This window comes from Theobroma cacao, chromosome 1, assembly GCF_053813885.1.
Source record: "Theobroma cacao isolate CCN51 chromosome 1, ASM5381388v1, whole genome shotgun sequence".
In the NCBI taxonomy this organism is placed as follows: Eukaryota; Viridiplantae; Streptophyta; class Magnoliopsida; order Malvales; family Malvaceae; genus Theobroma; species Theobroma cacao.
In genome coordinates this window covers 40875794-40902654 of record NC_142639.1, presented here as the reverse complement: position 1 = coordinate 40902654, position 26861 = coordinate 40875794, and the positions used below count along the sequence as shown (strand labels likewise).

At 37.3% G+C, this 26861-nt stretch overlaps 6 protein-coding genes and 1 non-coding gene across 8 annotated transcripts; 2 read left to right on the top strand and 5 right to left on the bottom strand.

Moving 5' to 3' along the window:
- Positions 1 to 203: 203 nt before the first annotated feature.
- On the bottom strand, positions 204 to 8996 carry TTN1 (ARM repeat superfamily protein). Its single transcript, XM_007052040.3, has 17 exons — positions 8479 to 8996; positions 7841 to 8394; positions 7624 to 7726; positions 7137 to 7313; positions 6587 to 6778; positions 5942 to 6058; positions 5669 to 5773; positions 5286 to 5456; positions 4961 to 5176; positions 3865 to 4063; positions 3006 to 3211; positions 2683 to 2907; positions 2022 to 2588; positions 1676 to 1936; positions 1474 to 1518; positions 877 to 1062; positions 204 to 717 (listed from the first exon to the last, which is right to left on the bottom strand). Exons 1-17 carry the CDS (start codon positions 8683 to 8685, stop codon positions 433 to 435), a joined length of 3816 nt encoding a protein of 1271 aa, XP_007052102.3. The 5' UTR covers positions 8686 to 8996; the 3' UTR covers positions 204 to 432.
- TRNAE-CUC (transfer RNA glutamic acid (anticodon CUC)) lies at positions 8943 to 9015 on the bottom strand. Its single transcript has one exon. It is a non-coding gene; the product is annotated as a tRNA-Glu (tRNA).
- Positions 9016 to 9649: 634 nt separating this feature from the next.
- Positions 9650 to 10579, bottom strand: LOC18614326 (pectinesterase inhibitor 9). The gene has a single exon (XM_007052039.3). It carries the CDS (start codon positions 10534 to 10536, stop codon positions 9886 to 9888), a length of 651 nt encoding a protein of 216 aa, XP_007052101.3. The 5' UTR covers positions 10537 to 10579; the 3' UTR covers positions 9650 to 9885.
- Positions 10580 to 11741: 1162 nt separating this feature from the next.
- LOC18614325 (myosin-4 protein (DUF641)) lies at positions 11742 to 14978 on the bottom strand. 2 transcript variants are annotated; one of them, XM_007052035.3, is made up of 3 exons: positions 14841 to 14978; positions 14251 to 14307; positions 11742 to 13317 (listed from the first exon to the last, which is right to left on the bottom strand). In XM_007052035.3, the coding sequence occupies exon 3, from the start codon at positions 13249 to 13251 to the stop codon at positions 11983 to 11985; it is 1269 nt and encodes a 422-aa protein (XP_007052097.3). In that variant the 5' UTR covers positions 13252 to 13317; positions 14251 to 14307; positions 14841 to 14978; the 3' UTR covers positions 11742 to 11982. The 2 variants fall into 2 exon arrangements, with proteins under 2 accessions (XP_007052097.3, XP_007052098.3); XM_007052036.3 differs by having other exon boundaries at positions 14765 to 14965.
- Positions 14979 to 16204: 1226 nt separating this feature from the next.
- LOC18614324 (protein NRT1/ PTR FAMILY 7.3-like) lies at positions 16205 to 19027 on the bottom strand. Its single transcript, XM_018116467.2, has 4 exons — positions 18850 to 19027; positions 17887 to 18104; positions 17173 to 17735; positions 16205 to 17092 (listed from the first exon to the last, which is right to left on the bottom strand). Exons 1-4 carry the CDS (start codon positions 18992 to 18994, stop codon positions 16216 to 16218), a joined length of 1803 nt encoding a protein of 600 aa, XP_017971956.2. The 5' UTR covers positions 18995 to 19027; the 3' UTR covers positions 16205 to 16215.
- A 1012-nt stretch (positions 19028 to 20039) lies between these two features.
- GCP1 (glycoprotease 1) lies at positions 20040 to 23595 on the top strand. Its single transcript, XM_007052033.3, has 13 exons — positions 20040 to 20401; positions 20468 to 20512; positions 20609 to 20683; positions 20760 to 20856; positions 20982 to 21072; positions 21247 to 21296; positions 21704 to 21894; positions 22038 to 22123; positions 22219 to 22294; positions 22421 to 22504; positions 22609 to 22723; positions 22951 to 23039; positions 23149 to 23595. The coding sequence occupies exons 1-13, from the start codon at positions 20126 to 20128 to the stop codon at positions 23278 to 23280; spliced, it is 1407 nt and encodes a 468-aa protein (XP_007052095.3). The 5' UTR covers positions 20040 to 20125; the 3' UTR covers positions 23281 to 23595.
- Positions 23596 to 23742: 147 nt separating this feature from the next.
- Positions 23743 to 26648, top strand: RAD51C (RAS associated with diabetes protein 51C). Its single transcript, XM_007052029.3, has 9 exons — positions 23743 to 24020; positions 24279 to 24383; positions 24727 to 24849; positions 24963 to 24996; positions 25080 to 25150; positions 25236 to 25462; positions 25599 to 25730; positions 25962 to 26028; positions 26186 to 26648. Exons 1-9 carry the CDS (start codon positions 23909 to 23911, stop codon positions 26359 to 26361), a joined length of 1047 nt encoding a protein of 348 aa, XP_007052091.3. The 5' UTR covers positions 23743 to 23908; the 3' UTR covers positions 26362 to 26648.
- The last annotated feature ends 213 nt before the right edge of the window (positions 26649 to 26861 follow it).

Sequence of the window (26861 nt, the reverse complement as noted above, 5' to 3'; positions counted from 1 at the left end):
TGTATATTCTGAACCCATTAACAATTGGGCCTTTATTAGGCCAGGCCCATTTGTTTACACAATTTATTAACAATAAGCCATATTTTATATTAAGACCACTCGTCCACTCACGTTATAAGAGGCATGTCCATTTTTAAACGGGCTGAGCTTGCTAGCCTAAATGGGCCACTCGGGCCATGAAGAGCTGTAACACGCATGGCAGCGGATTGAACAGTTTCGGGCCATAAACCAAATCGTCAGTAGACGTGGAGGTCATCAGCAAAGCAGGCATATACATACTTTTCAACAAAACCCCAAATGCCTGTCATGACCTAACTGCAATACACGATGCATCTCTCTCTGCACTTCACCTGAAGAAGCTAATTGCTAAAAGGAAATAAAAATTGAAAAATGTACTACAGGAGGCTCGTATACAGTTGAAGCAGTCAAAACTCAAAACCCAGTTGACTCAACCAATGAAGAGTAGGATTCATTCTCATCTGGAGCTGCAGATTTCTTAACATCCTTGTTTGGTACTTTGTCAGTAGTTTTTAGCGGTCCAACATCCAGACCAGCGATAGCATACAATTCCAACTTCATAAGCTTTGCTGTTTCCATGTCACCATCCCAGCAAGTTTCAGAAATAATTTCAAGTGCCTTATCTGTTTTTTCCTCGGACACTAGACTTCCATTTTGGAGCAGGACAAGGTAAACTTGTTCAGCAGAAGCTTTGCGAATCTGGCAGATGAAAGATATACTATAAGCACTTCAAACAAAAAGATATAAGCATAATTCCTACTCATGTAGGGTGGTGTTGCATCGAGTAAGCTGCACACCACTTCATTCTATAAGTAAAAGAGTTTCTATAATTCAACAAATGCAATCACCACAACAAACCTTAGGGTACCGATGACTAAGGAAAGTGAGAAGACGGGGAAAGGCCCGGGAGTTGATGGGATCTGAAAGTGAAGAAATATATCCAAGTATTGCAATGCCTGCATATAACTTAGAGAAGTCCTTTGACCCTCTCATTTCAACCACCAGAGAATCCAAAACACCAGCACAGAAAATCAAAGTTTGAGCCTGCAAATTAATATTCAGAGTTGTATAATTTAGAATGCATTCTAAAGAAAGATTGATAGTTTTGAAACCTAACGAATCAATCAGTAAACCACAATTATTCCTCAATTTTCTCCACATAAAGAAAGTGATAAAGATGAAACTTCAAAAATCCACCAAAAATCTCCCACAATAAAGTGACTGTAATACAGGTTATTACAACCACCTGAGAAAGAAGACCTTCTGATGGCCATTTGCATCTAGAGGATGTGAGATACACTATTTTGATATATATATATATAAACATGGAACACAATTCACATGTTTTGGTAAATGAGCAATAAAACATTGTTGGTAATAACTGAATGGAACAATGAGAAACTAATAGCATCAACTATAGATGCTGTGGAGCAAGAGGGAGAGAGTGAAACTAACCTCCATATCCAAGAAGATCTTTTTGCTGAAAAGGATCTCGATTGTCTGCAATATAAATCACCAACCAAAATTAAAATAAAAATAAGAAAAAAAATCCCATAATTAACTCATTGCAAGACAAATTAAAGATTTCAACATAAAGGGGAATGCCTTTGTTATATCCTTTTTTCTCGGCGGAGATGTTATCAAGAGGTTCAGTTACCTTCAAAGTGGGTACAATGACCCTGTCACATCGCTTATACTCTTGGAGAATCCAAAGGATGTCCTCGGATAATTTACACCCTTTGGATTCATTATTAATGTCTTCATCCACCTGAAGATACTCCAAAAATGCAGACAGTGATGCCTTCCTCAAAGAATCTTGCAAGCCACCAATCGAAATAACTAAACCAGACAGCACTGGTCTGCTATAACAACTGAACTGAAGTAATTGCACAAAACGAGGATACGAAAAGGTAGGTACCTACAAGCAAAGCACATAATGGCATTAACGTAAGATCCAAAAGTACTTAAGAAGCAGACTGGACAAGTAACACATAATTACTTACTCCCCACTTTAATTCTGTTTCATTGGGAACAATTTCTTCTATCTTTTCCCTATAAGGGATAAAAGGGATAAATATTTCCTCGTGGTACAGAATCCTTTGGAGAACCTTAGCAGCCACTTCTCTTAATTTATCCATCTTTTCTACAGCTTGCTTAGCAATTCCTCCCACCAAATTGGTAGCAAGATTTATGTCAAAAAATGAACACATTTGGTCCTCTTCATCAAAATTGCTATTAGGTAGCTTTGAGACAGATCCAAGCACATCTGATTCCCTGGTGGAACTTGTAGAACATCCCTTAAAGAGGATATATGTACACCTTTCAAGGCCTTCCATAGCAGCCTCACGAACCCAAGAACCCACATCACCTCTGTTATCGACAGAATAGTCATCAAGAGCTTTAAACAAACTAACCATCACCTCATTCTTGATCAGATGAAACAGAGACATGTCTTCCTCTCCAGAATGGATATCAGAATTTTTTCTTGCCTGAGTTAATGTCTCACAAACTGATATAAGTCCTTTGACAGCATTAACCCGTGCTTCAGCATCTCTATCCTCAGGGTTATCCTGCACATAGAAAACATACACATACATCCAGTCAAACATCGACAGTTCTTTAGATGAGTAAATTAATCTCAGTGAGAAGTAGTAGCAAGTGCACCTCAATTGCACAAGACCTGCAAAGCTTCAAAAGCACATCTCTCCACTGATTAGCCAACAATTCATAGGGTAAAACCCCTAATGCCATTGCAGATCCTCTTCTTACAGCCACATTTGAATCACCCAGGAGTTGCAGGTACTTTGATGTTACACCAATGGAACCTTTACTATCCGTAGCAACAAGGTATGCTTGAAGAAAGTGTTTTAGGGCTTTCACAGATGTATTCTGTACATTAGATATTACTTTTGATTCTCAAATCAGAATATCAAAATCAATTAGGGGAAAAATCTGTTTTAAGAAAAAAAAATCCACAAAAGAAGTACCTGTATCTGAGAGTTACAGTGTCTCAAATTCTCGTTAAGTGTATCAAGTAAACTTCGTTTTATTTTCTCTGTCAAAGATAGGCGAGAGATTGAGATGCATTCAATGAACCGGGATACAGCTGCACGCATTATTTCTCCACCCTTCCCGCGATAAAGGCGTGCTTTCTCAATAGCAGGGACAACACTAGAAACTTGCTTCTGTTTATCTGAATATATAAACACAAGCAACTGTGGCTTAATTTATGGATTTATACGCTTGAACAAAACAGCAACTAGAATGAGAAACTGAGACAAAATACGACATAGTTAACATGACAAACGAAAGCAGCAGACAATATCTTATTTTAAGCAAATTGATTTTCTCAATCTTTATGGAATTGTGCTTCCATCAAGAAACATAAGAAGGCTCTGACTCGTGGCATCTGCCTTTAAATTTACCCCCCTTCTACCAAACACCTATAGAATACTATTCACTCAACTCAACCACCAAAGCCTACCCTACAGCAGCAACTGCCAGTGATACTTAGTAATCAAGCATTTTGAAATATAAATCTTGCTTTTAAGTTTCTAAATATTTTCAAACAACTAAGCTTTGACGGTTTCTATTTTGTTTCCAAAATGGTTCTGAAACATTGAATTGTTCAAGCAAAAATCAACATGCACTCAGAGAAATCTCAATTCAGGACACTATTCCATTCTAAAGGTAACCAGGAATGGATAAGAATAACATGATCTATGGAAGCATCCCAAAGTATAAATCTAATCAAACCTGAACACTTCTTTGGTCTATCTTATGGTAAATTTAATTGAATTTTCCACTAATTAATTATATACTTAAGGGGGCAGAAAAGTGGCGTACCGCAGGGAAGATCATAACCACACTGATGTATAGCCAAAACAAGTTCTCCAGCTGCTAAGGTTGCACCATGGCGCGTGCATAAATCAGATGACAGAGTAAAAGGAATTAACTTTTCCAGAACAAAGTTTGCAAAGTATGCAGCATCATATCTAACAAGCGCAGAAAGTGCCTCTGAAGCAAGCTCTCTCAAGCCCTTATCCTGAAGAAATTAATTAAAATTCATGAATAAGTTGTATATTCCTAAAATAAATTAAATACAATTCATGAATACATAATGACTAAAAGTTTCATTTGAAGAAAGAAACACCAAAACGTATTAGCAATAACAACCAAGAGGAAATAAAACAAGTTGTATATTCCTAAAAGAAATTAAATACAATTCATGAATATGTATGACTAAAAGTTTCATTTGAAGAAAGAAACACCAAAAAGTATCAGCAATAACAACCAAGAGGAAAAAATAACGATAATGTTGATCATGATTCCAATTATATATAAGAAAAAAGTCTTCAAAACCTTGGTTCTTGTTAGAAACACTACCAAGCATGGATCATGTGAATTATCATAGGTAAAATAAACTAAGACTTATAATGAAAAGTTCCTAGATCAATGAATGAACTCCTAACCTATATAAAATTATAAGTTGTGCTATCTTCTCAAACCCCAGTTAATTCCCCCTGTGATCTGTCAGTTAATTAATGCATGAACAAGATCCATCAAAGTGGCTCTCCTGTTATCCAACTTGTTGAATGACTTTGAACTAAATTCACCAAGATAAAAACCAGGAAGCAACATCACTTCAACAATTCATTGTTCACAAGTCCTCAAAGGCTATAGTTTTCTCAAAGGCTCATCACCAGTTGAAACATCTAAAATGTGGAAGAGAAGGCACAGCTTGCATCATAACTTAACATAAGAATGACAACACTCCTCTATCTAACCCAAATAAAGTCCACTGAGATTTTCAAAGAAATGGCAGCATATGCCCCATCCAACAGAACAGCATCCAGAAGAGTTAGAAACTCAATATAAATGTTCATTTTCAAAAAGATGAAGTTTGAAGAAGGCATCTCGTTACTTAAAGTTCAGACCATACCCAGTGACAGATCTTGTTATGCAGAAGCTCATCCACAAATGGATGAAGATACCCTTCATACTGAGCAATACTGACAGCAACATGAACATAAGAGTTCACTCGTGATGAAAGTGAAAAGTAATCTGCAGTATTCACTATGTCAATGCCATGTGGGTAATTCCCTTGCCTTCCAACATTCTCCTGAAAAGCAGCTGCAGCAGCTCTTCTACAGTTAACCTAATCAATACATCAAAATTTTTAGCATGGCGAAATAAGACTAATAAAATATTACATGCATGAGCAGAATAGATAATGTGGCACAGAACAAATACACGAAGGTCAGCACCTCACGATCGTAGCATGCCACAGTTAATAGGTGTGGGGCGAGCTGTTCCAATACATTTCTCATATCTGTATGATAATATGCACGACCAAATGCCCAACAAACATAGGCAGCAGCATCACGTACATGAGATCCAATGCTATGCGGACCTCTTCGAACATCATAATGTAATGCCTGTCAAGAAGACTTCTAATAATCAGCAAATACATTTGAGCCTTGATGCTAAACACATTTAAAGCAAAGAATTACTGCTTAAATTTAAGTCAACCAAGCTCACGCATGCAATTGTTATCAGGGAAGAAATTTTACAACCATATCAACTTTCATGGATACAGGGAAGAACTTCTAGTGTTCATTTACTTTACGAAGGTTAAAAACCACACAACCTTTACAACAACGGGTACAACTTTGGGGAGACTGGTAGGTAAGAGCAACCCTCTCCGTGCCAGTTCAGCCAATGCTAAGCAACCTCCATGCCATGAACCATCTCCCTGGAAAATCATTACATATTAGCATGACTCCTATAGTCTACAAGCTAAAGATGGTTCAAGAATAGTTTTAGAAGGAATGGAAATATTCATATTATGGAATATGATATTGCTTGTTATGCCATTAGGGGAGAATAGGATAAGTGAGAGAGAGCAACAATATCAGCATACCTCAACAGGTGAAAACAGGTCCAATACAGATGACAAGACCTCTTCTGAGAGCACAGACGTCAAACGTGAAGTTACGCGGCCTATGCCTTTTGCAGCAGACCAACGTACTACGGTATCCTACATACCAAATCGCTAATAATCAACCAGCAGTCTAAAAGAGAGAAAAAAAAATGAATGCATCGCTCATCTTAAAAAATCCATAAGTTCATGTCAAACTTTTATCTATTGCTTGGTCATACGCTTGCCCTGCAATGCTATCACGATGCTTCGACAACTGGGCCACTTTCAATTGCATGGTCATCAGGGAACTATTTTGAGAACATATATAGATATGAAATTTCATATTTACAACATTTCAATTGAGCCTACATTTTTTTTTTACCATAAACTCTTCAAAGGGCAATGGGAATTCCATTTACAATCATATTGAAGTTTCAGATGAAGGGTACCTCCAAGTACTGGTTAACATTATGGAAAGACCATGGGTACCCAGATATGATATATTGATAAAAGATAAAGTCAACAAGGTAAATAGAAGTCTAGAGATGACAACATGTCAACAACATCATCCAAAGCTTTCCTAGGAGCTAGTTTACATAAGAAAGCAATGAGCTTACACAACAGAATCTCACCCTTAAGACATACCGTGTCTCTCAATCCGGAAAGTAACACCTCAATAATCTCTTCTATGATCTCTGGAACATCCATATCTTCATCCTGTAGACAGTTGGAATTTTCTTCTGATTCGGAGTTGTGTAGAACCACACCTTGATTCAATTGATCATTCTTATTGGATGCATTCAGAGAAATATTCTCTCCAAGTGAGCTGGTTCTTCCCTACATAAAAGGCAAACAGAAAGGTGAGAGACACGGTGACAAAAAAACCCTTCACCAAAATCACATAGCTAAAGATTATAAAAATTAAATTAGAAAGTACAAGTTAACTAGCACAAGCAATGATGCAAAAGCAGACACAAATTACTTTTATGGTACACGTAACTCCGTCAAGATTTGTCAATTTTTACATGGAAACTTGGCATGCTCTATAGGATCTTTAACCAACAGATACTTCAACTTTTCAAAAAATTGGCATAACTTCATTCTTTAGACAAGTCTAACAGTTTCCATATCTCTGGAGAGAATCCCAAGTATATGTAGTTCACAACCCGAAAGTAAATCATTAAGCAATACTGACCACATAGCACCAGGATGGTGAACGATAAGGGAGGCAAGTAAGTCCAATTCTCTGAGTTAACTTCACCAAATACTTGCGAAGCAAAGGACTCCTAGCTGCAGTACCTGACTTGATCAGCACAGAGACATCATTCCAAACGGTAGGAACAACATCCAGCAACACTTTCCTGCTGCCAGCCTGACTATAATAAATAGTACAAATGAGATTGATATTGGGATTGATATACCAAGATTAAGAACGCAATAAAAAAGTAGCAGTAATTTGATAAATGCGATAAATATTAATTTTCTTAGCATAAATGAAGACCTAGAGAATACTTTCAAGTGCTTAAAAGTTCTGTATCATGACAGAACTAAAAAGATACCACTACAGCAGCCTTTTACACTTGATTTAGCTACAAGATTTTTCATATAAAAAACCTGTTAGTTATTTAACTTATATCTTTAAGTCAGTATAGGCTATAGACACAAAAGTATCAAAAACGAACCTTAAAAATGGCAGCAAGGGCTTCCACAGAACCTATCAATCGAAAATGACTTAGTACATCATCCATTGTAGAAGATAAAACTTCATGAGTCCATTCAATAAAGCTGAAAAACAAAGGTAACATGAAGTAACTGATTAGCTTACTCGAGGACCTCAATTAACCTAAATTTCAGCATAATAACCAAAGACAAAGTCTGATGCATGACAAGGAAAAATACCTGGTAAAAGCCTTAGGCATATCCGGTCGTGTTAGAAGCTTTGAGAGGACTAATCCAGCCATAGTCCGCATTGGACCAGCATTTGAAAGATAATCTTTAGAAAAGCCTAATATTCTCAACACCAAAGGAGCCAACTCATCCTCGCCAACACCACCACCACCACTACCCGCAATGCTAGTATCAACAGATGATATATCAAACGGAACCAAAACAAGAATCGAAAGCCACAAAAGCATCACGCATTTTGCCTCCATTTCTCCCGTACTTTCTTGCCGTAACGAGGTAACAGAAGATGTGTTGTGGCATTTCTCAAGCAGAGAAACAGCGAGTTCTAGATCCGAAACTTGATGCGGAAAGAATTTGATAACGGCTTTGTAACCGGAAACGGTTACGAGAGAATAAACAATGATGGATATAGGCTTGATTATTTGGAGAATCTCATCAGAATCGATGCCTAGTTCGATTGTTTTAGATCGGATGATGAACATTAAAGGAGAAACCATGCTTTCCAAGTAAGGTTCTAGCAATTGGCCTTGTTCTTGATACTTATCCATCTGGGAAAACAAATGATACGACTAATTAATGATTAAAAGTTACACATTAAGTATAAAAGGAAATAAAAGAGGGCGAGAGAGTACGATGGATCGGATCTTGTGGACGGAAGAAGGGTCGGAGACGCGGCCGTTGGAAACGATGTCGTCTAAGAGAGATTTCACCAGTTTCCACTCTTGGAGAAAGTATCTTTGCAGAACTCTTTCCTTTGAGTCGTGCTCATCGTCTTCTTCGTCGTTCGATGCAATTTCCGTTTCCTCTTTCTTCCGAGTCTGTTCTTCTCTCGCCGCCATTTTGCCCTATTTCTGTTCTAGAAAGAGCTCGATGAAGAAAGAAAGGACTTCCTAAATCCAAATTCCGCCTTGACTCCAGAGACTTGAGAGTGTCAGTGTTCAGTTACTGAAAACACTGATGACTGATCTCATACGATTTCATTACTCCACCATTTTTTATGCTCTCACATTCAAATTTCAGATCTGGCGAAAAGGGAAAATCCGTCCGAGTAGTATTATTTTCCTTTTACCGCGCTCAGAAAAAGAAAAAGTAGGACTTCCGTTGCCGGGACTTGAACCCGGGTCTTTCGGGTGAGAGCCGAATATCCTGACCAACTAGACTACAACGGAATTGTTGGAAGCGTAATCCTATAATAAATTATTTTTATACATTAAAAATAAATACTCATAATTTTAAAATATTTATTTAAAAAAATTTGACTTTAAACTTTATATGTTTATCAAATAATACTCTATAACTAAATAATAATGTATAAATAATATAAAGGGAGGATATATCAAATATAAACTCTTTTTTATTATTCGAATTTATCTAGTGGTATTGTTCATTTTATCATGTAAAAACAATTATACTTAATTTAATCAATCTAATGAACTCACACCTATGTTGATGGAAAAGAGTGACAAATAAATAGAGTAACTAATTTCTTGTCTCAATCTTTAAAATGGGGATTTTGAATCAAAGTAAAAAGAATAAAATTTCAATCAAATTAGGAGCCTATGAAATAGTTGTAATTGTAACTTTGCAATTAAAAAATTAAATTAAAACTTTGAAACGTGCATTACATAATTTGGAAGGTTAATAGGACCTAAAACGAGCAACTTGAGGATCATAATAATAATGGATATTTAATTTAATTTATTTTTAAAATATAAAAAAGATTTCCAAATTAATGTGATAATATCTTGTTTAACTAAAAAGTAAGGGGAGACTTTTGATTAAAGAGGAAGATAAGGGGAGAAGTTTTGATGAAAAAGCAAAGCGAGTCATTTTTCTTCTTTTAAACTGAGAAAAATAAGTCACCTTTTCGATTATCATGATTTAGCATTAAATCAGGAATAATCTTATTTAACAAAACTTGATATTCACACTTTGATTGAATAGAACATATCATGTATCCACATTACATTAAGACGAGAAATGAAACCCTAAGAACAGGAGACAGGCAGGCTCTCAAATCCTCGAAGGATTGGCCAGCCTTACGGCTTCGGCTTCTTGGTGGCAGGAGTACCATACCTTGCAGCATATCGGTGAAACAAGGCCAACGAGTTGCTTGTTAGTTGTTCAACGTTCATGACCTTGCCCTTAATGGTGGCCTTCATCTTACTCATCCTATGCCCCGGGAACTGATCCACGCAGCTGCTAGCATCAGTTAGGGCGGCACTAACCCAAGTCTCAACATTATTCATGTGCCAAAACACGTCATCAGTCATGACCGCAGCTTTCGAATCCAATCCGCGGAGCTCTCTGATTGATTGGCTTAGCTGGTTTACGCTGTCATCTATTTGTTGCAAGCAATCTCTCACGACTGGATACTCCCTAGCTTTCATTGCCTCGAGCTCTTTAGCCACTTTCAACATGTACGACCTTGTGTAACGGGCCTTGTACAGGCTCACCGTCAAGGCGACTTGGGCCAGTTGCTGTGCGTTTCGAATCCTGGAGTTGGCGTGGCCGGAGAGGCTTTTGATGCATAGGGCTGGATAGCGGGTGGTCTGACACGAGGACTCGATAAAGGTCCTGGCTTCGGGATGCATAGGATGTCTCGGTCTAGCCATGGATGGCTCAAATGTGCCAGCAATGCGAAAGATGAAAAGAAAGAAGAGCACAAGGGAGAGGCTGTGTTTCGCCATTGGTCAATGCTCAGCTGATAGTTGAAAACTAAGACTTGAGCGAAAGATAAGAGGTGAGCACACTAGATATAGAAGACGAGAGAGCGCTTGTCACATGCTAAGCTTGCTAGCTTTACGTGAATTAAGATTAAATAATTGTGTAACGAGATAGCGAAGGAAGCAGAATAAGATAAGAATATTTTATGAATAATTGTTTGTCAGATTATGTTAAAACTGCCGCTGAGCGCGCATTGTTTAGAGCTTCGTAGAACTACGACAATGTAATAACAAAATTTTAGTACAAAGATAATCCCAATTCGACCTTACAACGTTTGTAACATGTTATGGAACAAGAGCACGTGAAAAATGTCGTTCTAACTTTTTTGGGTTCATAAATATTTTTGACTATAAGACGAAGTAAGTCCATTTGGTTGCGTTGGGTGGTTTGATTGAGCAAAAAGGACGGATTGCGGTAGCCCTCTTGCCATAAAGGACTACTTTTTCTGGGAGCCATGGGGCTGAGGACTGAGGAGAACCGGCGATGCCCACGGCCGACTGCAACATGATCCTTCGTTTAAGGGACCCATGATTTTATAGGCAAGTGGGGACACCTCTAAAATCATGTGATTGAGTGGTTTCTCCGCAAAATCAAGCCTAATCAATCAAAGGTGTAGCTTTCCCGCAGGATGAATCTTGGAATATATTTTAAACGATATCCTCTATCATTATACCCATAGTGTTTATCCGTAATGTTTATCAGCCTTACCCACGGTCAACATGGCCTCTGATTACACGTGCTACTAATTTAAACCTGAAATGGACCGATAATCTCTGCTTTGATTTTGTGAATTGTTCTTTATTTAGGGAATGAGACTTACTTTCAAGATTCAACAAATTTCAATGCGTAAAATGGGGTTTACAAGGCAAAACTTGACTAGGCTTATTGTCCAACAAAAGGGGAAAAGAAAGTATTAGGCCTAGCATAATACAAAAAATGGCTGCTCATTGCCTAAACAACTATCTGCAATAAAAAATGGCTGCTCCTAGATATCTTATATCTATCCAGTCACATAGAACAAAAAATGGTAGTATTAAACCTGAAATGGATACACTGAAGATCACAGAAGCTTTATGATAAATCATTACCTTCAAAGTCATGACCTCTTCCTGACATTTACTATGCGGTAATCTAAGGTAACCATGTGCAAAAACAAAGAAATGGATGATTGCTCAAATCATGGACAAGATGTTGCATTCTCTTACGCAATCAAAGCCACAAGTGCGGTTATGCCATGCAAAGCAAACACTGACAGGAAATTGGTCAAAAAAAAATGAAGAGCTCCTTATATCGCGATACAATTACTACAATTACCAAAGTACAGCAATAACAATACAGCACAAAGAAAAACAGCACACCATATATATAAATACTCCATATTGGAACAAAGGTTTTCGAAGTGCTGGTAATTACTCGTTAACCTTCATTCCGGAAAGATAAACTCGGCTCTGAATGACACTGCCACCAATCCAAAAGCCAGGCATGACCATTAGCCCAACCTTAGGCTTCTGATCATTTTCATCCATTATCAAATTCTTCACTACACTTTCCATATAAACCTCTGAGAATTCACTTCCCCTTTTAACTTGAAAGACTTTCACAATAGGGTCGAATGAATAAGCTAGCCTGTGCAAAAGCCAAATAGATTTAGCCAATTTTAGAAAGGCTTGGTAAAATGGAGTCCTAGGATGGCCACCCCCCATTACATAATTCCGCTGGTCTAAATTTCCAAAGAAAGAAGCTTCCATCTTTGGATGAACAACCACTAGGTACTTGCTCCGGCAAAACTTCCCAAAGATGGAATCAGGATTCTGGCCCAACATGTCCAAAGGGTCCATCTCCCTCAAAGCCAGATATTGGTGGAAGAAGCTCTCTTTAGTGACTGTAAGATTATCTAATTTAATGGAGAAATTCTCCTGTTGAAACCCACTGAACATCCTCTGGCATATGTGGGACTCAAATGCATATTTTTTGTGAGCTCTCTTGGCATAAACAACATTGGGCTCAATTGAGTCAGCGGCAGCATCAAGGTCCCAGCCAGCAGCTTTCATCATGTTGATCAATGGTTTAGAGAAATCATGAATAGCTTTGAAAGCAGATTCAACAGCTGATGTGAAGAGCTCAGGAGTCAAATCCACAGGAAAGAATCCATTTTCTTCTCCTGAGCCTTCAGATTCCTTCATAGACAAGCCCCTGAGCTTTATATTCTTTTCCAGTTTCACTCTCTTCTGGTTTGCCTCTTCAATTAGCTGCTGCAACTGATGAATCTCAGAATCCTTATTCTGAATTTCAGACTGGAATTTCTTGACCATAACCTCATAGGTTTTCAGCAGGCTCTGCTGTTCTTGGATCTCTGCAGCTAAGCGAGAATCCTGAGGAGAAACGCACACTGGCTTGGGGTTGTTTTCTCTGTAGAAGTGCTTAAGTTCAGATAGATTCTTCAGCTCAGAAATTACAAGCTTATCAGCAGCTTGGATTTTTTCAGGGTCATAGGGAGTATGAGCAGTTTGGAGCTGAATATAAGCTGACTTGAGAGAGGAGATGTTCGTAAATAATTTAGTTATCAGAGCTTCCAAAGCTTCTGGATTCTGGTTCGTGGTGTCTTCCATAGGTTGAGGGTGGACTTTTTGGTTATTGCTGTCACGGAGTTGAGTATCTTTTGCCCCCGTCGGTAGCATAGCTGTTACCAACCCAGGGGATACTTGAAATGGAATCTTTCAGAGAAAATACTGCTACCAGAACACCTGCAAGTTTTGAGGACTTTATTAATGGCATCTGCCAGGTATTAAAAGGGAAGTAAACCTTATGCAACTTTTAAGGTATATCGCACGAAAACATTAACATGAAATTAAGTATATAAAACCACCTGGCTTTCAGCATGCTCTCTTATTCTAGCCATTATAAAAATCTGTATGAGAATTAAATCTGGATGCAATATAAAAATCTCCAACAATCTCTATACATTATAAATTCAACAAGGTTCTTAGTTTCAATTCTAACTTCTGGTCTATCCACATAATTACTTCATTGGTCTTGGAAATTATAAACAACAGAAGAATGAGTTTCCCACTTTTAAGATATATCTCAGACACAATAGAGGCTCAAAATACTGTTCAAATTGCATGGCTGGGCTGGGCCATCTGACACGCACACCAGTTATTGAAAGCCAATATTCATCATAAATAGGAGTTTCTGGTACAACTAATTGCCAAAGCTTTGCAAAAATAAGGACAAAGTTCTAAGACTAACATCTATCTTTTAAATCAAGAACAATGCCCAACAAAGAGAGGAAAAGAAGCCACTAAAATAGTTTTCAAACAGTGAGAAATAGAAGAAACAAGGCAGCAACTAAACCAGGGCTGCTCTTATATAATAGCATGTCGAGACATAGTACATCCAAAACAAACAGGATTGAACTGCTAGATTAATAGAGGAGAGGGAGATCCATGTACGATGGATGACAATGCATCGTGGTAATATATCATGATCACAAAATATGAAATATACACATTTCATAACACTTGACTATGAAGACATCTTTATACAATGTCATTGCAGGGAGAAACAATAGGAAATCAAAGAACAACACTGGATAAAAGACCAAAATACATGAAACAGCCTCACGAGAACAAGCACTACTGTGGCATGTATACAGAAATGACAGGACCTGAGGGTACCTGAAAAGATCACGAGCCCTCTTCAGGATATATCCAGCAAACATAATACCCTTCAACCTGAAACAATAGTAATAAATAAATTAAAAATCTTTTCTGTAAAATGATAGATTAAAACAATAGCAATAAATTATAAAAAAAAATTTCAGCAAAAAATAATTCCGTCCTTCGTCATTTAAGTCCATCTCATAGGCACAGACCTCAGCTTTAGAAATAAATAATAAGATTTTGAATAAATTAATCATACAGAATCAAAGGCCCACTCTGAATTCTTCAATAACTAATGCGATTCCGATGCATGATCACATACATCAAGCAACGATGCATCATTCGGGAGGGTAAATAACACGTTTTTAATCAACAAACTCTTCAGCTAAACAAGATTCAAGCAAATCAAAACGGTAACGACATAAATATTAATGTTAAATGCCCTTACTTTAAAGAGAAAAAGCAAGAAATTGAAACTTCAAACCTAAGATGGTACAGTACTATAAGACCAAAAATGACCACAGTTTACCCGGTAAAATCTTGGTTTGCTAGTGTATATACCCAGCTTTCTCGGGAAACAAACAGGCGTGGAAGAGGAAATTTACCTGACCGGAGATTTCGCCGGACGAAATGGGGAATATTTTCAGACACAATAAAGGGGACAGCGAAAGCGAAGCAACCTTCGAATAGGAAAACTTTGGTAAAGTGTTTTCTGGTCGTAGGTCCACGGTCCACCAGACAAGACAAAGCAAGCCCTATGATGGGGTAACTATTTATTTATTTTTTATTGTTTGTACTGTTTCTGTTATCCAACTTAACTGTTTAAATACCTTTTTTACCATTAATAGAAAAAAGTTCTTTAGAAATACTAGTACCTTTTGTTTTTGGAGAAACAAAAATTCAATAATCTCTCGCCTGAATGAATATTCATTTTTGACATAATATGAAAATTAAGAAAAACCCTTTGATCTATCATACATTTTTTTTCTAATATTTATGTTCTTTATTTTTTTTGGGCAAGATAATATTGATGTTTAATGATTTTTATTAAAATAATCAAATAAAATTGAATACTATTAAAAATAAAGTAAGAATTATGCATGTAAACAAATAATTTTAAAATAAAAAACAAAGATTGAACAATTATATATTGAGATCGATAGAATACAACTTTTTTTTCAAATTATTTTATAATTAAACTATTTCACTTTTACTATCAAAATACAATTTCAAAATTTTAGAATATGAAAGATATCATAAATTAATGTATTTAGTTATATAATATATAAATATGTTACAAAATTTCACATCAGATAAATAAAAAAGAAGTTACAAGTTTATAAACATAAACCCTAATTTGATACTATGCCAAGTGCTCTAATAAGTAAAGTAGGGAGGGTGACTTGACTCGCAACGAGAACGTCACGTGTTTGAGTGAGAAATAATATTACATAATCTTATGTCAAATAAATAAAAGAAAAAACTTAAGTATTTAATGGTGATTCTACTCAATAATAAATTAATTTTTTGTAATGATCTCATGACATGTATATATTTATACTATATATAAAAAGAAGTCTGTACGGGAGTCCACACTTGGCCACATGGAAGCTTTAAAAGGGGTTATGAAGCTTAAACAAGGCTTCCAATGGAGCTCCCAAAATTTGTCATGTGGATTCTAGAGGAGGAGAGTTGTGATGCTGAGAGTTATAAGTTGGGCAGGCCGTGTGCAACGCACGGGTTTATCTCTTAGTTATTTTGAAAAAACATTATGAGGATGATGTTGCACTTATTTTTGTATTGTTTTTATTTAAAAAAAAATTATAGAAATTAATGTATATATGCCCAAAAATGGTAGTAAATATATATCAATAGTATATTGGAAACTTCTTTTATAAGCGTAAAGCTATTTTGACGGATGTCACATAAATCCTCCTTTTGGAACAGGAAACAGATCTTTGGCCAAAAACAGAAAACAGCTCAAGCTTCACTGGCTTGATGTCTAGCCTCCATTTCTACCCCTTCAGCTCTCTTCTCAAAAGATACGGGATTATACCGCTTAGCGCAAGCAACAAAAAGGGCCAAGTTAAGTGCAGCCAATGCAGCTAACAAAAAGAAGTATCTATCCAAATGTCCAGCATTCAGATCCGGCGGAACCCAACCAGGCTTCCCATTCTTAGATGTAATTGCCATCACTGCTGCCAAAATTATGCTACATATGTAACTACCCATTGCTGAAGAGTACATGGACAACCCAATTCCCAAACTTTTCAATCCATCTGGTGTTTGGGATGCAAAAAATTCCATTTGGGCAACATATATCAATGCTTCAGACACTCCCACGAGCACATACTGTGGAGTCTGCCAGAAAATGCTTAAAGCACTTGTCTCTTCACCATTGTGGTTAGCATATTTTAGTCTTTGCTGCTCAACGGTGCCTGCAATTATCATGGACACCATGGCGATGGCTATACCGATCCCTATTCTTTGTAGCCCGGATGGAGGCTTAGGCTCTCTTTTTGTCAGTCTGACATATAAAGGAACCATGAGTTTGTCGTACAATAGAATGAAAGCAGATGTGCTTACGATGTCAAATGCAAACATACTGGCCGGAGGGATGTGAAAGTTCGAGATTGTTGTGTCCATGGCAGCTCCTTGCTCGACAAAGAGGGAAAGCATTTGTACGAACACCACAGAGGATAAAATGGAGCAGAGCCATATTGGAAGTAATCTTAGTATGCACTTCACTTCTTCAACTTGTGTGATGGTGCAAAGATACCATGGATTTGCTGTTTCACCCTTGTTTGTTAGCAAGAAAATGTCTTGGGGGGTGATAATGGCAGCTCGATCAAGAAATCTGCCATTCAAAACAGAATTACAGATGACATTAAGATCCTAACTGAAAAACCACACAAGATGTTCAAACAAAACCCTTACTTGAAGCCATCAGTGTGAAGAATTCTTCTGACACCATTATTTTTGTCTTCCTTTCTTTGAACTTCATAAAGCCCTTCCACATCTGAGGGTACTTGAAGGTTTATTTTCCTCATGGAAGCTACTATCACCTGACAGAACTTGGAGATGGGGTTTCCAACAGTCTTGAAGTGTCTGTACCTAAAAGTCCCACACAATAGCAACGAAAATGCCACCATTGCACAAGTGGCACATATCCAGAACCCCAGGATCCAGTTGCCAATGTTCTGTACATATACCAATACAGTCTCAGCAACCAAGGATCCCAGGTTTAAGGCCACATAAAAATAACTATAAAATGAATTTTTTGATTGCTTTTCTTCATCATCCTCCTCATCGAACTGGTCAGCTCCAAATGCAGCAAGTGCAGGTTCAGGGGCTCCATTACCTAAAGCAATCAGATAGATTGCTACATAAAATATTGCAATTTCAGCTGGAGAATGAGGTTCACATAACTGTCCTAGTTTGCCACAACCTTGAGGTTTTAGCAGAAACAATTGCGTCACCAAGGATAGTGCTACCAACCCCTGTGCAAAAACAAGGAAAAACAATTAAAAACAGTTGAATGTCTACATAATAAGGCTGTTAATATGCTCATAAACTGGCTTAGATTCAAAAATAGGTGGTTTTGTCAAAGAAAACAGAAATGGAAAAGATAAATCCGTGAAGGTTGCTTACAATAAGGTAGAGAACCTGAAATGTGACACATGTCAGGTATCTTCCCAAGTAGGAATCACTTAGAAAAGCACCCATAAAAGAGAAAAGATAAACAGTTCCCATCCATCTGCTAAATGTGTCTGCTGCCTCTGCATTAGTGTGCCTTAGAACAGACTTCGAAAACAGAACCAAATTCACCTCCACTGCAGCAAATGCAAGCGTAGCAAGTCCTTGATTCACTGTTAGGCAACAGTACATAAAACCCAATTATGTGAGCATTGTAACTCAGAAGTGGTCAAGATAAAATAACAGAATCTCCTTGGTTTTATGGTGCATATGGTCAATATTAAGTTCTAATTGTTTTTTTTTTTTTTTGAAAAGCTGTTTTATTAGCATCAAGCCTTCATGCCATCTAAAGTCTTCAGAACTTTGCTAAGGACTTTTGCTGGCATAATAAAGAGGCTTGTGCATAATTAAAGTACAAAAAAGCAGCAGCACTGCCTGACGAAAATGGGAGCAGTTTCTTCCCTAAGCTGAGCTAAAAAACAAAAGAAAGCTCTCTACCCTTATCCTAAGACCTGTGTGGTGCAGAGAAAGGTATAAGCGCAGAGAACCTTTAATACATCAAAACTACCGCTAACCCAAAAATCAGTATGGCAGTTGACAATAACCGAACAAGCAAATCACCTAAGTTCTAATTGTGAGAGTGTCTTATCAGAGATAGATTGTCAATTCTCCTGATTATCAGCTAATCACACAAAAAACATCCCAGATTCTCAGTGGTAAAGTTTCACTTCATTTCTTGATACTTATCATTTGCTGTAATACATATCTGTGGAGTGATGAGAACAATTTTGGCCAGTTGTTGACAAAACTAGCATTAACTGTGAAGTTGATATATTCAATTAAATGGATATTTATCAAATCCGAGTCTGAACTGCGGAATCCTTATTTATACTTCACAGTTTTTCATTTGCTTCTTACCTAGTATAAACATTGCACATCTCCATCCTCCAGTTCTCCCTTTCGTGGCTGGCTTGCCATGGCGATCAAGCGATCCATCCTTTGTGCACGCATTTTCATCAGGTCTCTTTCTTTCGTCATTTGACTGATCAGGCCCAACCATCATCCATGCAACCCAAGAGTAGAAGAAAGAAACAGAGAAAAGGAAAAAAAAAAAAAACCCAGAACAGGGGAAGTCGTACTCAGATCAACAAAAGCAGGAGAAAACAGCGAAACAGAAAACTGTTACCAACGTACCTCAATAACATAGCTAACTGAAGAAGCAGAGCAGGATGGTTGCCTTGTCTCCATATCCTGGTACGACATTCAAGCAGAATAAGGAAGGGGATATGAACATTCAATAGAGTTTTGAGAAGATAAATAAAGGTTGTATCCGCATTAAATGACAGCTCCTTTTTCCTGACCTTGCTGGTTTGGCATGACCATTGTTGCATGAAAACATGGCACAAGACGATGTTCATTGTTCACTCCAGATTTCCTGTCAGGATGCTCTGCATTCAAGGTTTGACAACTGGAACTGATTGGATTTGCTTTCCTTGTCACGCATTTCCTTTCAAAGTTTTGTTATAACTAAGATTTGTAGTCAGAACTTCACTTTTATTGTTCCACGCACAGTTAGCATCTCAATACATAAACTTAAATAGGCTGCTCAATTTTTGTAAATGGCTGGAAACCAAGATTTACAGATAAGAAGTCATACAAATAATAAATGTAGAAGCTAAAGTTGTAATATTCATTAAATTCAAGCATTTAAGATCAATTAATTTCGTTTTATCCTCTTGGAAATGGGTGCTACTTAAATGCTCTTTTTGTAATCCATGTATGGAAAATGAAAATCTCATTTTGTGTGAGTTCATTATATTGCATTGGAAAGGCTTGGATATGATGCAATAATTCAATTCTTACTTATTACTTGAAAAAAGAAATGTATTTGTACAAATTATAGTATGGTATTTGCCTCCCACTAATTAATTCAAAAAGAGCAATAATTATGTTTTTCTTTATTCTTCTTTTTTATTTCTTTTTGTTATTTCTAATATGTAGTATAAAGAACAAGCAGATGTCTATAAAGCTACAACGACGTCGTTTTAGGTCCAAAAACCTGGAATGCGGTGTCGTTTGATACATAACGGAGTGACAAACGATGACTTCCTCCTTGAATCGTCGTTCGTTCGTAATCTTTTCTCTAACTGGCTAACAGCTGTCTTCTCCCCTTCATCTCTCTCGGTCTGGTAACATGTCTTCAGTGTTAACACTACCTTCAACATTTTCCCGCCTAAATTTAGTCCCGAAATCTTTAATAACAATTCCCTTGGCATTTAAACCTCTCAATTTACTAAAATCCCACAAGCAACAGCAAGCAAGATCCTTGAATTCTCCTCGGCTTTCTTCACTCAATTCTTTCACAACTCATTTCTCCACTTCGAGAAGTTCCGTTTCGCCCAAACCCTTTCATGATGATTTGGTTGTTCTTGGCATCGAAACGAGTTGCGATGACACAGCAGCGGCTATCGTGAGTACCTTTTTTTTTTTCTTTACGGTTTTTTTTTTAATTTTTAATGCGTTGGGTGAATCTCAGGTGAGAGGCAATGGCGAAATTCTCAGCCAAGTTGTGTCTTCTCAGGTAAGTACTTATTCTCTGAGCTGCAAGTTTGTCATTATTTCAAAAAAGGAAAAAAGTTTATGGCTGTTACTCACTTAAACTATCGACCATATCAAGGCAGATTTGCTAGCTCGATATGGAGGCGTTGCGCCTAAAATGGCTGAAGAAGCACACTCACAAGTCATTGATCAGGTATCACATCTAAATATAAGGTTTTTTTTTTTAATTTCAATGCAAAAATAAATGGCATTTTGATTATCAAGTGCAGGTTGTGCAAGAAGCACTTGATAAATCTGGTTTGACTGGAAGGGACCTATCTGCCGTTGCTGTTACTATTGGACCTGGTTTAAGTCTTTGCCTTCGCGGTAATTGTGAATATTGTTTTGTTCTTTTTAACTGATCTATATTGTTCATTCTTCATCGGTGCTTCAATCTGCTGGCGAAGTCACCCTTCCCTTCATGGCCTATTTTGATGCAAATTTCTGTACAGTTGGTGTGCAGAAAGCTAGGAGAGTTGCTGGCAGCTTCAATCTACCAATAATCAGTGTACATCACATGGAGGCTCATGCTCTAGTAGCCAGGTATTGAAGCAATGACTATCTATAGAATAGAATGTGGACTGCACTGCTAAACGGGTAGCATCCACTTATGGCATGCTAAAAATTAGCCATACATTGTTTCACTTCAAGAAAAATGGTGTGCTTTTTTAATACCATACGTTTATTGGTACCTGACATTCTTCCTTCTTTATCTAGGCTGATAGAAAAGGAGTTGCAATTTCCTTTCATGGCACTGCTTATATCAGGTAAAAAATTCTGGTTCTGTGCCATATGTGTCTCTTACGCTCATTGCATTCATATGTTTGCTTGCAAGCTAGTTAGGGAGACAGAGGGGAAGATAGAGAGATGTGTGTAGCCTAGTCTTTACATATAATGGCTGTAACAACATCATGGGCTACAAAGTATTATTCTGCAGTATTTTGTAACTCAGGGTAATTAAAGTTTTGTCACCTAAAATTTTCCGCTTCACATTAGATATGGAATACTGAAATTTATTGGCTAATAACTCAAAAGGAAATGCCTTTTGATCTGATCAAGAAATTCTATGATTATACGTGACATGGACAAATCATAAATGTAGTTATACTACCTGCTATATTCTTGTGGCTTTGTGGGTTACAAGCATTGGTGATTGCACTTGTGTTTCTTGTAGGAGGACACAATCTTTTAGTTCTTGCTCATGATCTTGGCCAATACACTCAACTTGGGACAACTATAGATGATGCAATTGGTGAGGCCTTTGACAAGACAGCAAAATGGCTTGGCCTTGATATGAGGAAGAGTGGTGGGCCAGCTGTTGAGCAAATTGCTCAAGAGGGTGATGCAGAATCAGTTAGATTCTCAGTAGGTCTTTCCCTTGAGAACTGTATTGACCTTTACTGGAATGTATTTTTGATGGTTCAGTTTAACAAGTTTTTAAAGTATGGTTTTTATCTTTGCTTTGAGTAGTTGTGTCCTAAGTTTCACAGTATGATTTTTTTTTTCAGATTCCAATGAAACAGCATAAAGATTGCAATTTCTCATTTGCTGGTCTAAAGACCCAAGTGAGGCTAGCAATTGCATCCAAAAATATGTATGTAGACCATGCCATTACCTACCGTAATTGATGATTGACTTTTCCCCTTTGTTATCTCATGGTGAACTCTACTTGATTCCCATTTGTTGAAGTGAAGCTAAGGTTCCCATTTCATGCGCAAGTAGCCAAGACAGGAGTTCCCGAGCTGATATTGCAGCCTCTTTTCAGGTCACATATTTTTCCTTTTCCCTTTTTCTTTGTATGACAGTCTTAATTCTAGAATCAGCACATTAAGTTGATAATTCCAAACTATTTTTCTTGATTTTCTCTGAGCCCTTAAAATCCACACTGCAGCGAGTTGCAGTATTACATCTAGAAGAAAGGTGTGAACGAGCAATTGAATGGGCATTGAAGATTGAGCCTTCCATAAAGCATCTGGTGATGCAAATTACAATTTGTTAATTTATTTACTCCTGATAGTATCGAGTGCTTAATATTTAATCTGCCACTTGATGTATGATGACCTTGTTCATATCGTGCAGGTAGTATCTGGAGGTGTAGCATCAAATCAATATGTTAGGGCTCGATTGGATCGGGTTGTTAAGAAGTATAGTCTGCAGCTTGTCTGTCCCCCTCCTAAACTTTGCACTGACAATGGTTAGTCATATTCTGTAATTTTTGGTCACCCTTATAAAATTTTAAAAAACTAGGCATATGATAGTTTGTGCATTTGCCTATATGCATGTATGTTTAGATAGATAGATAGATAGACATGCTCAGATGCTCTATATAAAATCCTAACCCCAAGGTACAAACCTTGGGAACTTGCCTAGATGTGCTATATAAAAGTAGGCGACTAATGCTTTTATTTTCATGTGAAACAGGTGTGATGATTGCTTGGACTGGCATCGAGAACTTTCGTGTTGGAAGATATGATCCTCCACCACCTGCCAATGATCCAGAAGATTTCATGGTATGTGGGAAACATCTTATTGCATAAATTGTGCATGGTTATAGGCAGATATAATTTGATGTCACTCGAATTTTCATAGTATAAAAGTTTCACGTTTGTGTTGCACCAGTATGATTTGCGGCCAAGGTGGCCATTAGGGGAGGAATATGCTGAAGGCAGAAGCGAAGCTCGTTCTTTGAGAAGGGCCCGGGTTCATCCATCACTTACATCTCTCGTACAAGCCTCCCTGCAACAACAGTGATAAGGGTGTGCACTTGCAAAAGCATCTCAGAGCTTACATCTCCATCCTGTTGATCTTCATGGAGATCCTTGAATAGTCTAAATGTCATAATGATCATTCAGCTTAACTTTCTGATGGTTAATGGAGGTTGTGGCTCCAGTGCAGAATACGAAGATGGGCATCGAACATATTCATGAAAGCCTCTGGGTTAAAGGCGCAAGCAATTATAAAGGGCATGTTGCCTCAATGCTTTATGTAAAATCTCATAAGCTTCGCACGGTATCTTTGTTGCTTTCTTACGACGTACATGTAGATAACGAGTTATGGGCCATTAAATTCCTTTTTTTTTTCTATAAATTAACCTTTTTAATTTTTAACTGAAAAACAAGGAAGGTAGGATACAACACAAGAAAGATGGAAAATATAGTACATTGTAAGATCCTGAAATGATTAAAAATGTGATAATTGTATTTGGCATTATAGTTTTCAAGAGTAAAAAAGAAAACATTTTTACAGAAAATTCTTCCGACTATGTGGCTGGCTTGCCAGGCTAATCCCGCCAGGCCCACACAAGATCCGGCGGAGTTTTCCATCTTAAAAGCGTGCTCTTTTCAAGCTTTTATTGGGAGCCAAGCGAGGGAAGGTAGAGATGGAAATATGGAGGCTTCCTATCTCAGCATCGCAAAGAGGGAAGCTTATATCAGCTGGCTACACTACCCTATCTTCACTTTCTTCCATCTCTTCATCTGACCTTGCTCGAGGTTATAGATAAACTCTTTGCTTTCTTGTTTCCTTTCCTTGATACGATTTACCTATATTTAGCAATTCAAACCTACCAGCTGTTTGTTTTTAATGCCAATCCAACTTGAATTACTTGGCAAAACACCAAAGGACTCCTGCATTTGCCCCTATTTTTTCTATCGTTCCAACACTTGAACCTGAAAAGTTTCTTTGCTACGTGAATTGGTGTCCCTGCAGTGTTTTCTATTATTCCTAACATTGTCTATCTTCTTATACAGAATCAAAAGTTTCAGAAAGTGAAGCTCTGGATATTCTGAAGTTTGCATCACATTCACATAGTGGGGGATGGGAAATGTCGAGTGGAAATTGTTCAATTTTTGAGGGTATTTATCATTTCTCTGCTATATAGAGCTTTCGTGAAGCCACGCTTCTTTATATTTGGTGAAGTAGTAATGGGTTCCATTCGCAATGATGTTCATAGAAATTTGAAACTGTCCCTTTGGCATTTCTTCTTATTATTGCTCTTTCTTCGATTTCCATTGGTACAAAGGGAAAAAGAATCATTAGTTTATGCCTATATTGTTTTTCCTTCAATTCCCTTCTGTAAAAAGGAAAAACAATCATTAGTTTATGCCTATATGGTTAGTTGATCTTCTTATAGCTTCAGAGAAGTACTGTGTTGTTAACGTTGTTTCTTTTTTCTTATTTAATTCCATCTTTTGGCAGGTGCGCAGAATGCCTGGGATATGCTCCATGAGGAGGAGTCATTGGTGCACATAACTACATCCTCTGCAGATCTAGACAACATCTTGGGTGGTGGAATACATTGCAAAGAAGTTACTGAAATTGGTTGGTCTTACTCTCTCTTCTTCTTTGGACTAATTGTTAATTTTGTTTTAAAGCATATATAAATTGGTTAATGTTTTGTTAGTAAAGATGTTATCTTTTTCTGATTCTGATAGGTGGAGTCCCGGGCATTGGTAAAACACAGCTGGGGTGGGGATTGATGCGTGTTATCCAGGTTTTGCTTGCATGCTACATGAGATTTATTTTGGCATTAATTCTATCCTAATTTACAGGATTCAAATTGCCGTTAATGTTCAAATTCCTCATGGTTTTGGTGGCCTTGGTGGAAAGGCAATATATATCGGTAACTTTTATAAAACCACTGCTAGTTTCTGTACTGGTTTGCCATTCGGTTTAGGTTCCTGACATTGTGATCATATGATATTTAGATACTGAAGGCAGTTTTATGGTAGAGCGTGCTTTACAAATTGCTGAAGCTTGCATTGAAGACATGTCAGAATATAACAGATTCATAAGGAAGGATTTCCAAGCATGTGAAATCAGAATGCAACCAAAGGATATCCTTGGAAACATATTTTATTTCCGCATCTGTAGTTACACAGAGCAAATTGCCCTGATAAATTACTTAGACAAGTTCATTTCAGAACATAAAGATGTGGGTATAGTAGTAGAATGCTGGCTCCTATCCTTTTTTGTTGAGGCAATTTCTGTCTTGGGTCTTGTTTAGTTAAAAGTGCTGCTAATTACCTGCTTTAATTGATCAGTAAATTGATATAACATCATTGTTGCAGGTGAAGGTGGTTGTTGTGGATAGTGTTACCTTCCATTTCCGCCAAGATTTTGATGACATGGCCCTTCGGACTCGAGTTCTTAGTGGAATGGCTTTAAAATTGATGAAGCTGGCCAAAAAGTTCAGTTTGGCGGTAAGAACAAGTTTGTTCTCTTTGTAAAATTCATATTATTTCTTCCATAAAACCTTGTTCAATCTACTTAATCACAATGCATCTTTTTGGTATGCTGTTTTATTTTTCATTTTTTATCGTGCTTATTACTATAATATGTTGTTTCAATCTTTGGAGTGTTTCAGAAGGTACATGAATGATTCCACCTTTGGTAGTGTGTTTACTAGTTTCCAACGTACCCCCCTTTGGCAGGTTGTTTTATTGAATCAGGTGACCACGAAGCATACAGAAGGTTCCTTTCAATTAGCTCTTGCACTAGGTAATATTAACTCCCAATCATCTATGCCCCTCACTTAAACTCTTAGTTGCCTTTGCTGTTATAGTTTCTAAATGCATAGTCACAAGCATATTTGTGTATTCTTGTCCATTTCCATAGTTACAGTGCTTAACATGTGTAGTATAACCATGTTGAGTAGGTGATAGCTGGTCGCATACTTGCACAAATCGGATTGTTTTATACTGGAATGGTAATGAACGGTATGCATATATTGACAAGTCGCCTTCTCTACGATCAGCGTCCGCAGCGTATTCTGTTACACGAAGGGGAATCAGGAATTCCTCCTCAAGTTGTAAACGGATCAAAATGATGTAAGATATAGATTGGACTAGACAAGGCTATACACAGTTTTCCATTTAAGCCTTCTCTCGCTTGATAAAAAAGACAAAACTAAGGTTTCCCATGCTTCTGAATGTATAATGTCATGTCACCTGTTATTCATTTAAACATGAAAAATATGCTTCATAGTGAAAGATTTCTCCTTTTGTTAGAGAATGGGTTTGTTAGAAAGTTATTTGTGTGGAGGTAACACATTAACCAAGTGACATCATGACTATTCAAATCTTAGCAAATTAAAATGGTGAATATCATCTTCATTCTCAGCATGACATCTTGAATGATTAAAGAGCTTATGCAACCATTCCATCCACATAGTTTGAATTGAACCAACCTCATAAGGACAGAGATGGTATGACTGCTAGATGCATATAGCCATATACTCTAAACATTGGTCAAGTGTACTAAGTATATATGCACTTTAGGTGCAAATGGGATTTAGTTGAAATTTAAAAGAAATTATCAAAATTGATTTCAAG

Excerpts from the sequence above, each read along its gene's own strand:
- TTN1 (XM_007052040.3), bottom strand. The coding sequence starts at position 8,685 with ATGGCGGCGAGAGAAGAACAGACTCGGAAGAAAGAGGAAACGGAAATT. Across the intron at positions 6,779-7,136 it reads CACCATCCTGGTGCTATGTG|GGAAGAACCAGCTCACTTGG; the intron begins GTCAGTATTGCT and ends CCTTTTATGTAG. Across the intron at positions 2,908-3,005 it reads ACTGTAACTCTCAGATACAG|AATACATCTGTGAAAGCCCT; the intron begins GTACTTCTTTTG and ends TCTAATGTACAG.
- LOC18614326 (XM_007052039.3), bottom strand. The coding sequence starts at position 10,536 with ATGGCGAAACACAGCCTCTCCCTTGTGCTCTTCTTTCTTTTCATCTTT.
- LOC18614325 (XM_007052035.3), bottom strand. The coding sequence starts at position 13,251 with ATGCTACCGACGGGGGCAAAAGATACTCAACTCCGTGACAGCAATAAC.
- LOC18614324 (XM_018116467.2), bottom strand. The coding sequence starts at position 18,994 with ATGATGGTTGGGCCTGATCAGTCAAATGACGAAAGAAAGAGACCTGAT. Across the intron at positions 18,105-18,849 it reads ATGTGCAATGTTTATACTAG|TGAATCAAGGACTTGCTACG; the intron begins GTAAGAAGCAAA and ends GTTGCCTAACAG. Across the intron at positions 17,736-17,886 it reads TTCAGGTTCTCTACCTTATT|GGGTTGGTAGCACTATCCTT; the intron begins GTAAGCAACCTT and ends GTTTTTGCACAG.
- GCP1 (XM_007052033.3), top strand. The coding sequence starts at position 20,126 with ATGTCTTCAGTGTTAACACTACCTTCAACATTTTCCCGCCTAAATTTA. Across the intron at positions 20,857-20,981 it reads TTTAAGTCTTTGCCTTCGCG|TTGGTGTGCAGAAAGCTAGG; the intron begins GTAATTGTGAAT and ends ATTTCTGTACAG. Across the intron at positions 21,073-21,246 it reads GCTCATGCTCTAGTAGCCAG|GCTGATAGAAAAGGAGTTGC; the intron begins GTATTGAAGCAA and ends TTCTTTATCTAG.
- RAD51C (XM_007052029.3), top strand. The coding sequence starts at position 23,909 with ATGGAAATATGGAGGCTTCCTATCTCAGCATCGCAAAGAGGGAAGCTT. Across the intron at positions 24,021-24,278 it reads TTCATCTGACCTTGCTCGAG|AATCAAAAGTTTCAGAAAGT; the intron begins GTTATAGATAAA and ends CTTCTTATACAG. Across the intron at positions 24,997-25,079 it reads ATTGGTAAAACACAGCTGGG|GATTCAAATTGCCGTTAATG; the intron begins GTGGGGATTGAT and ends CCTAATTTACAG.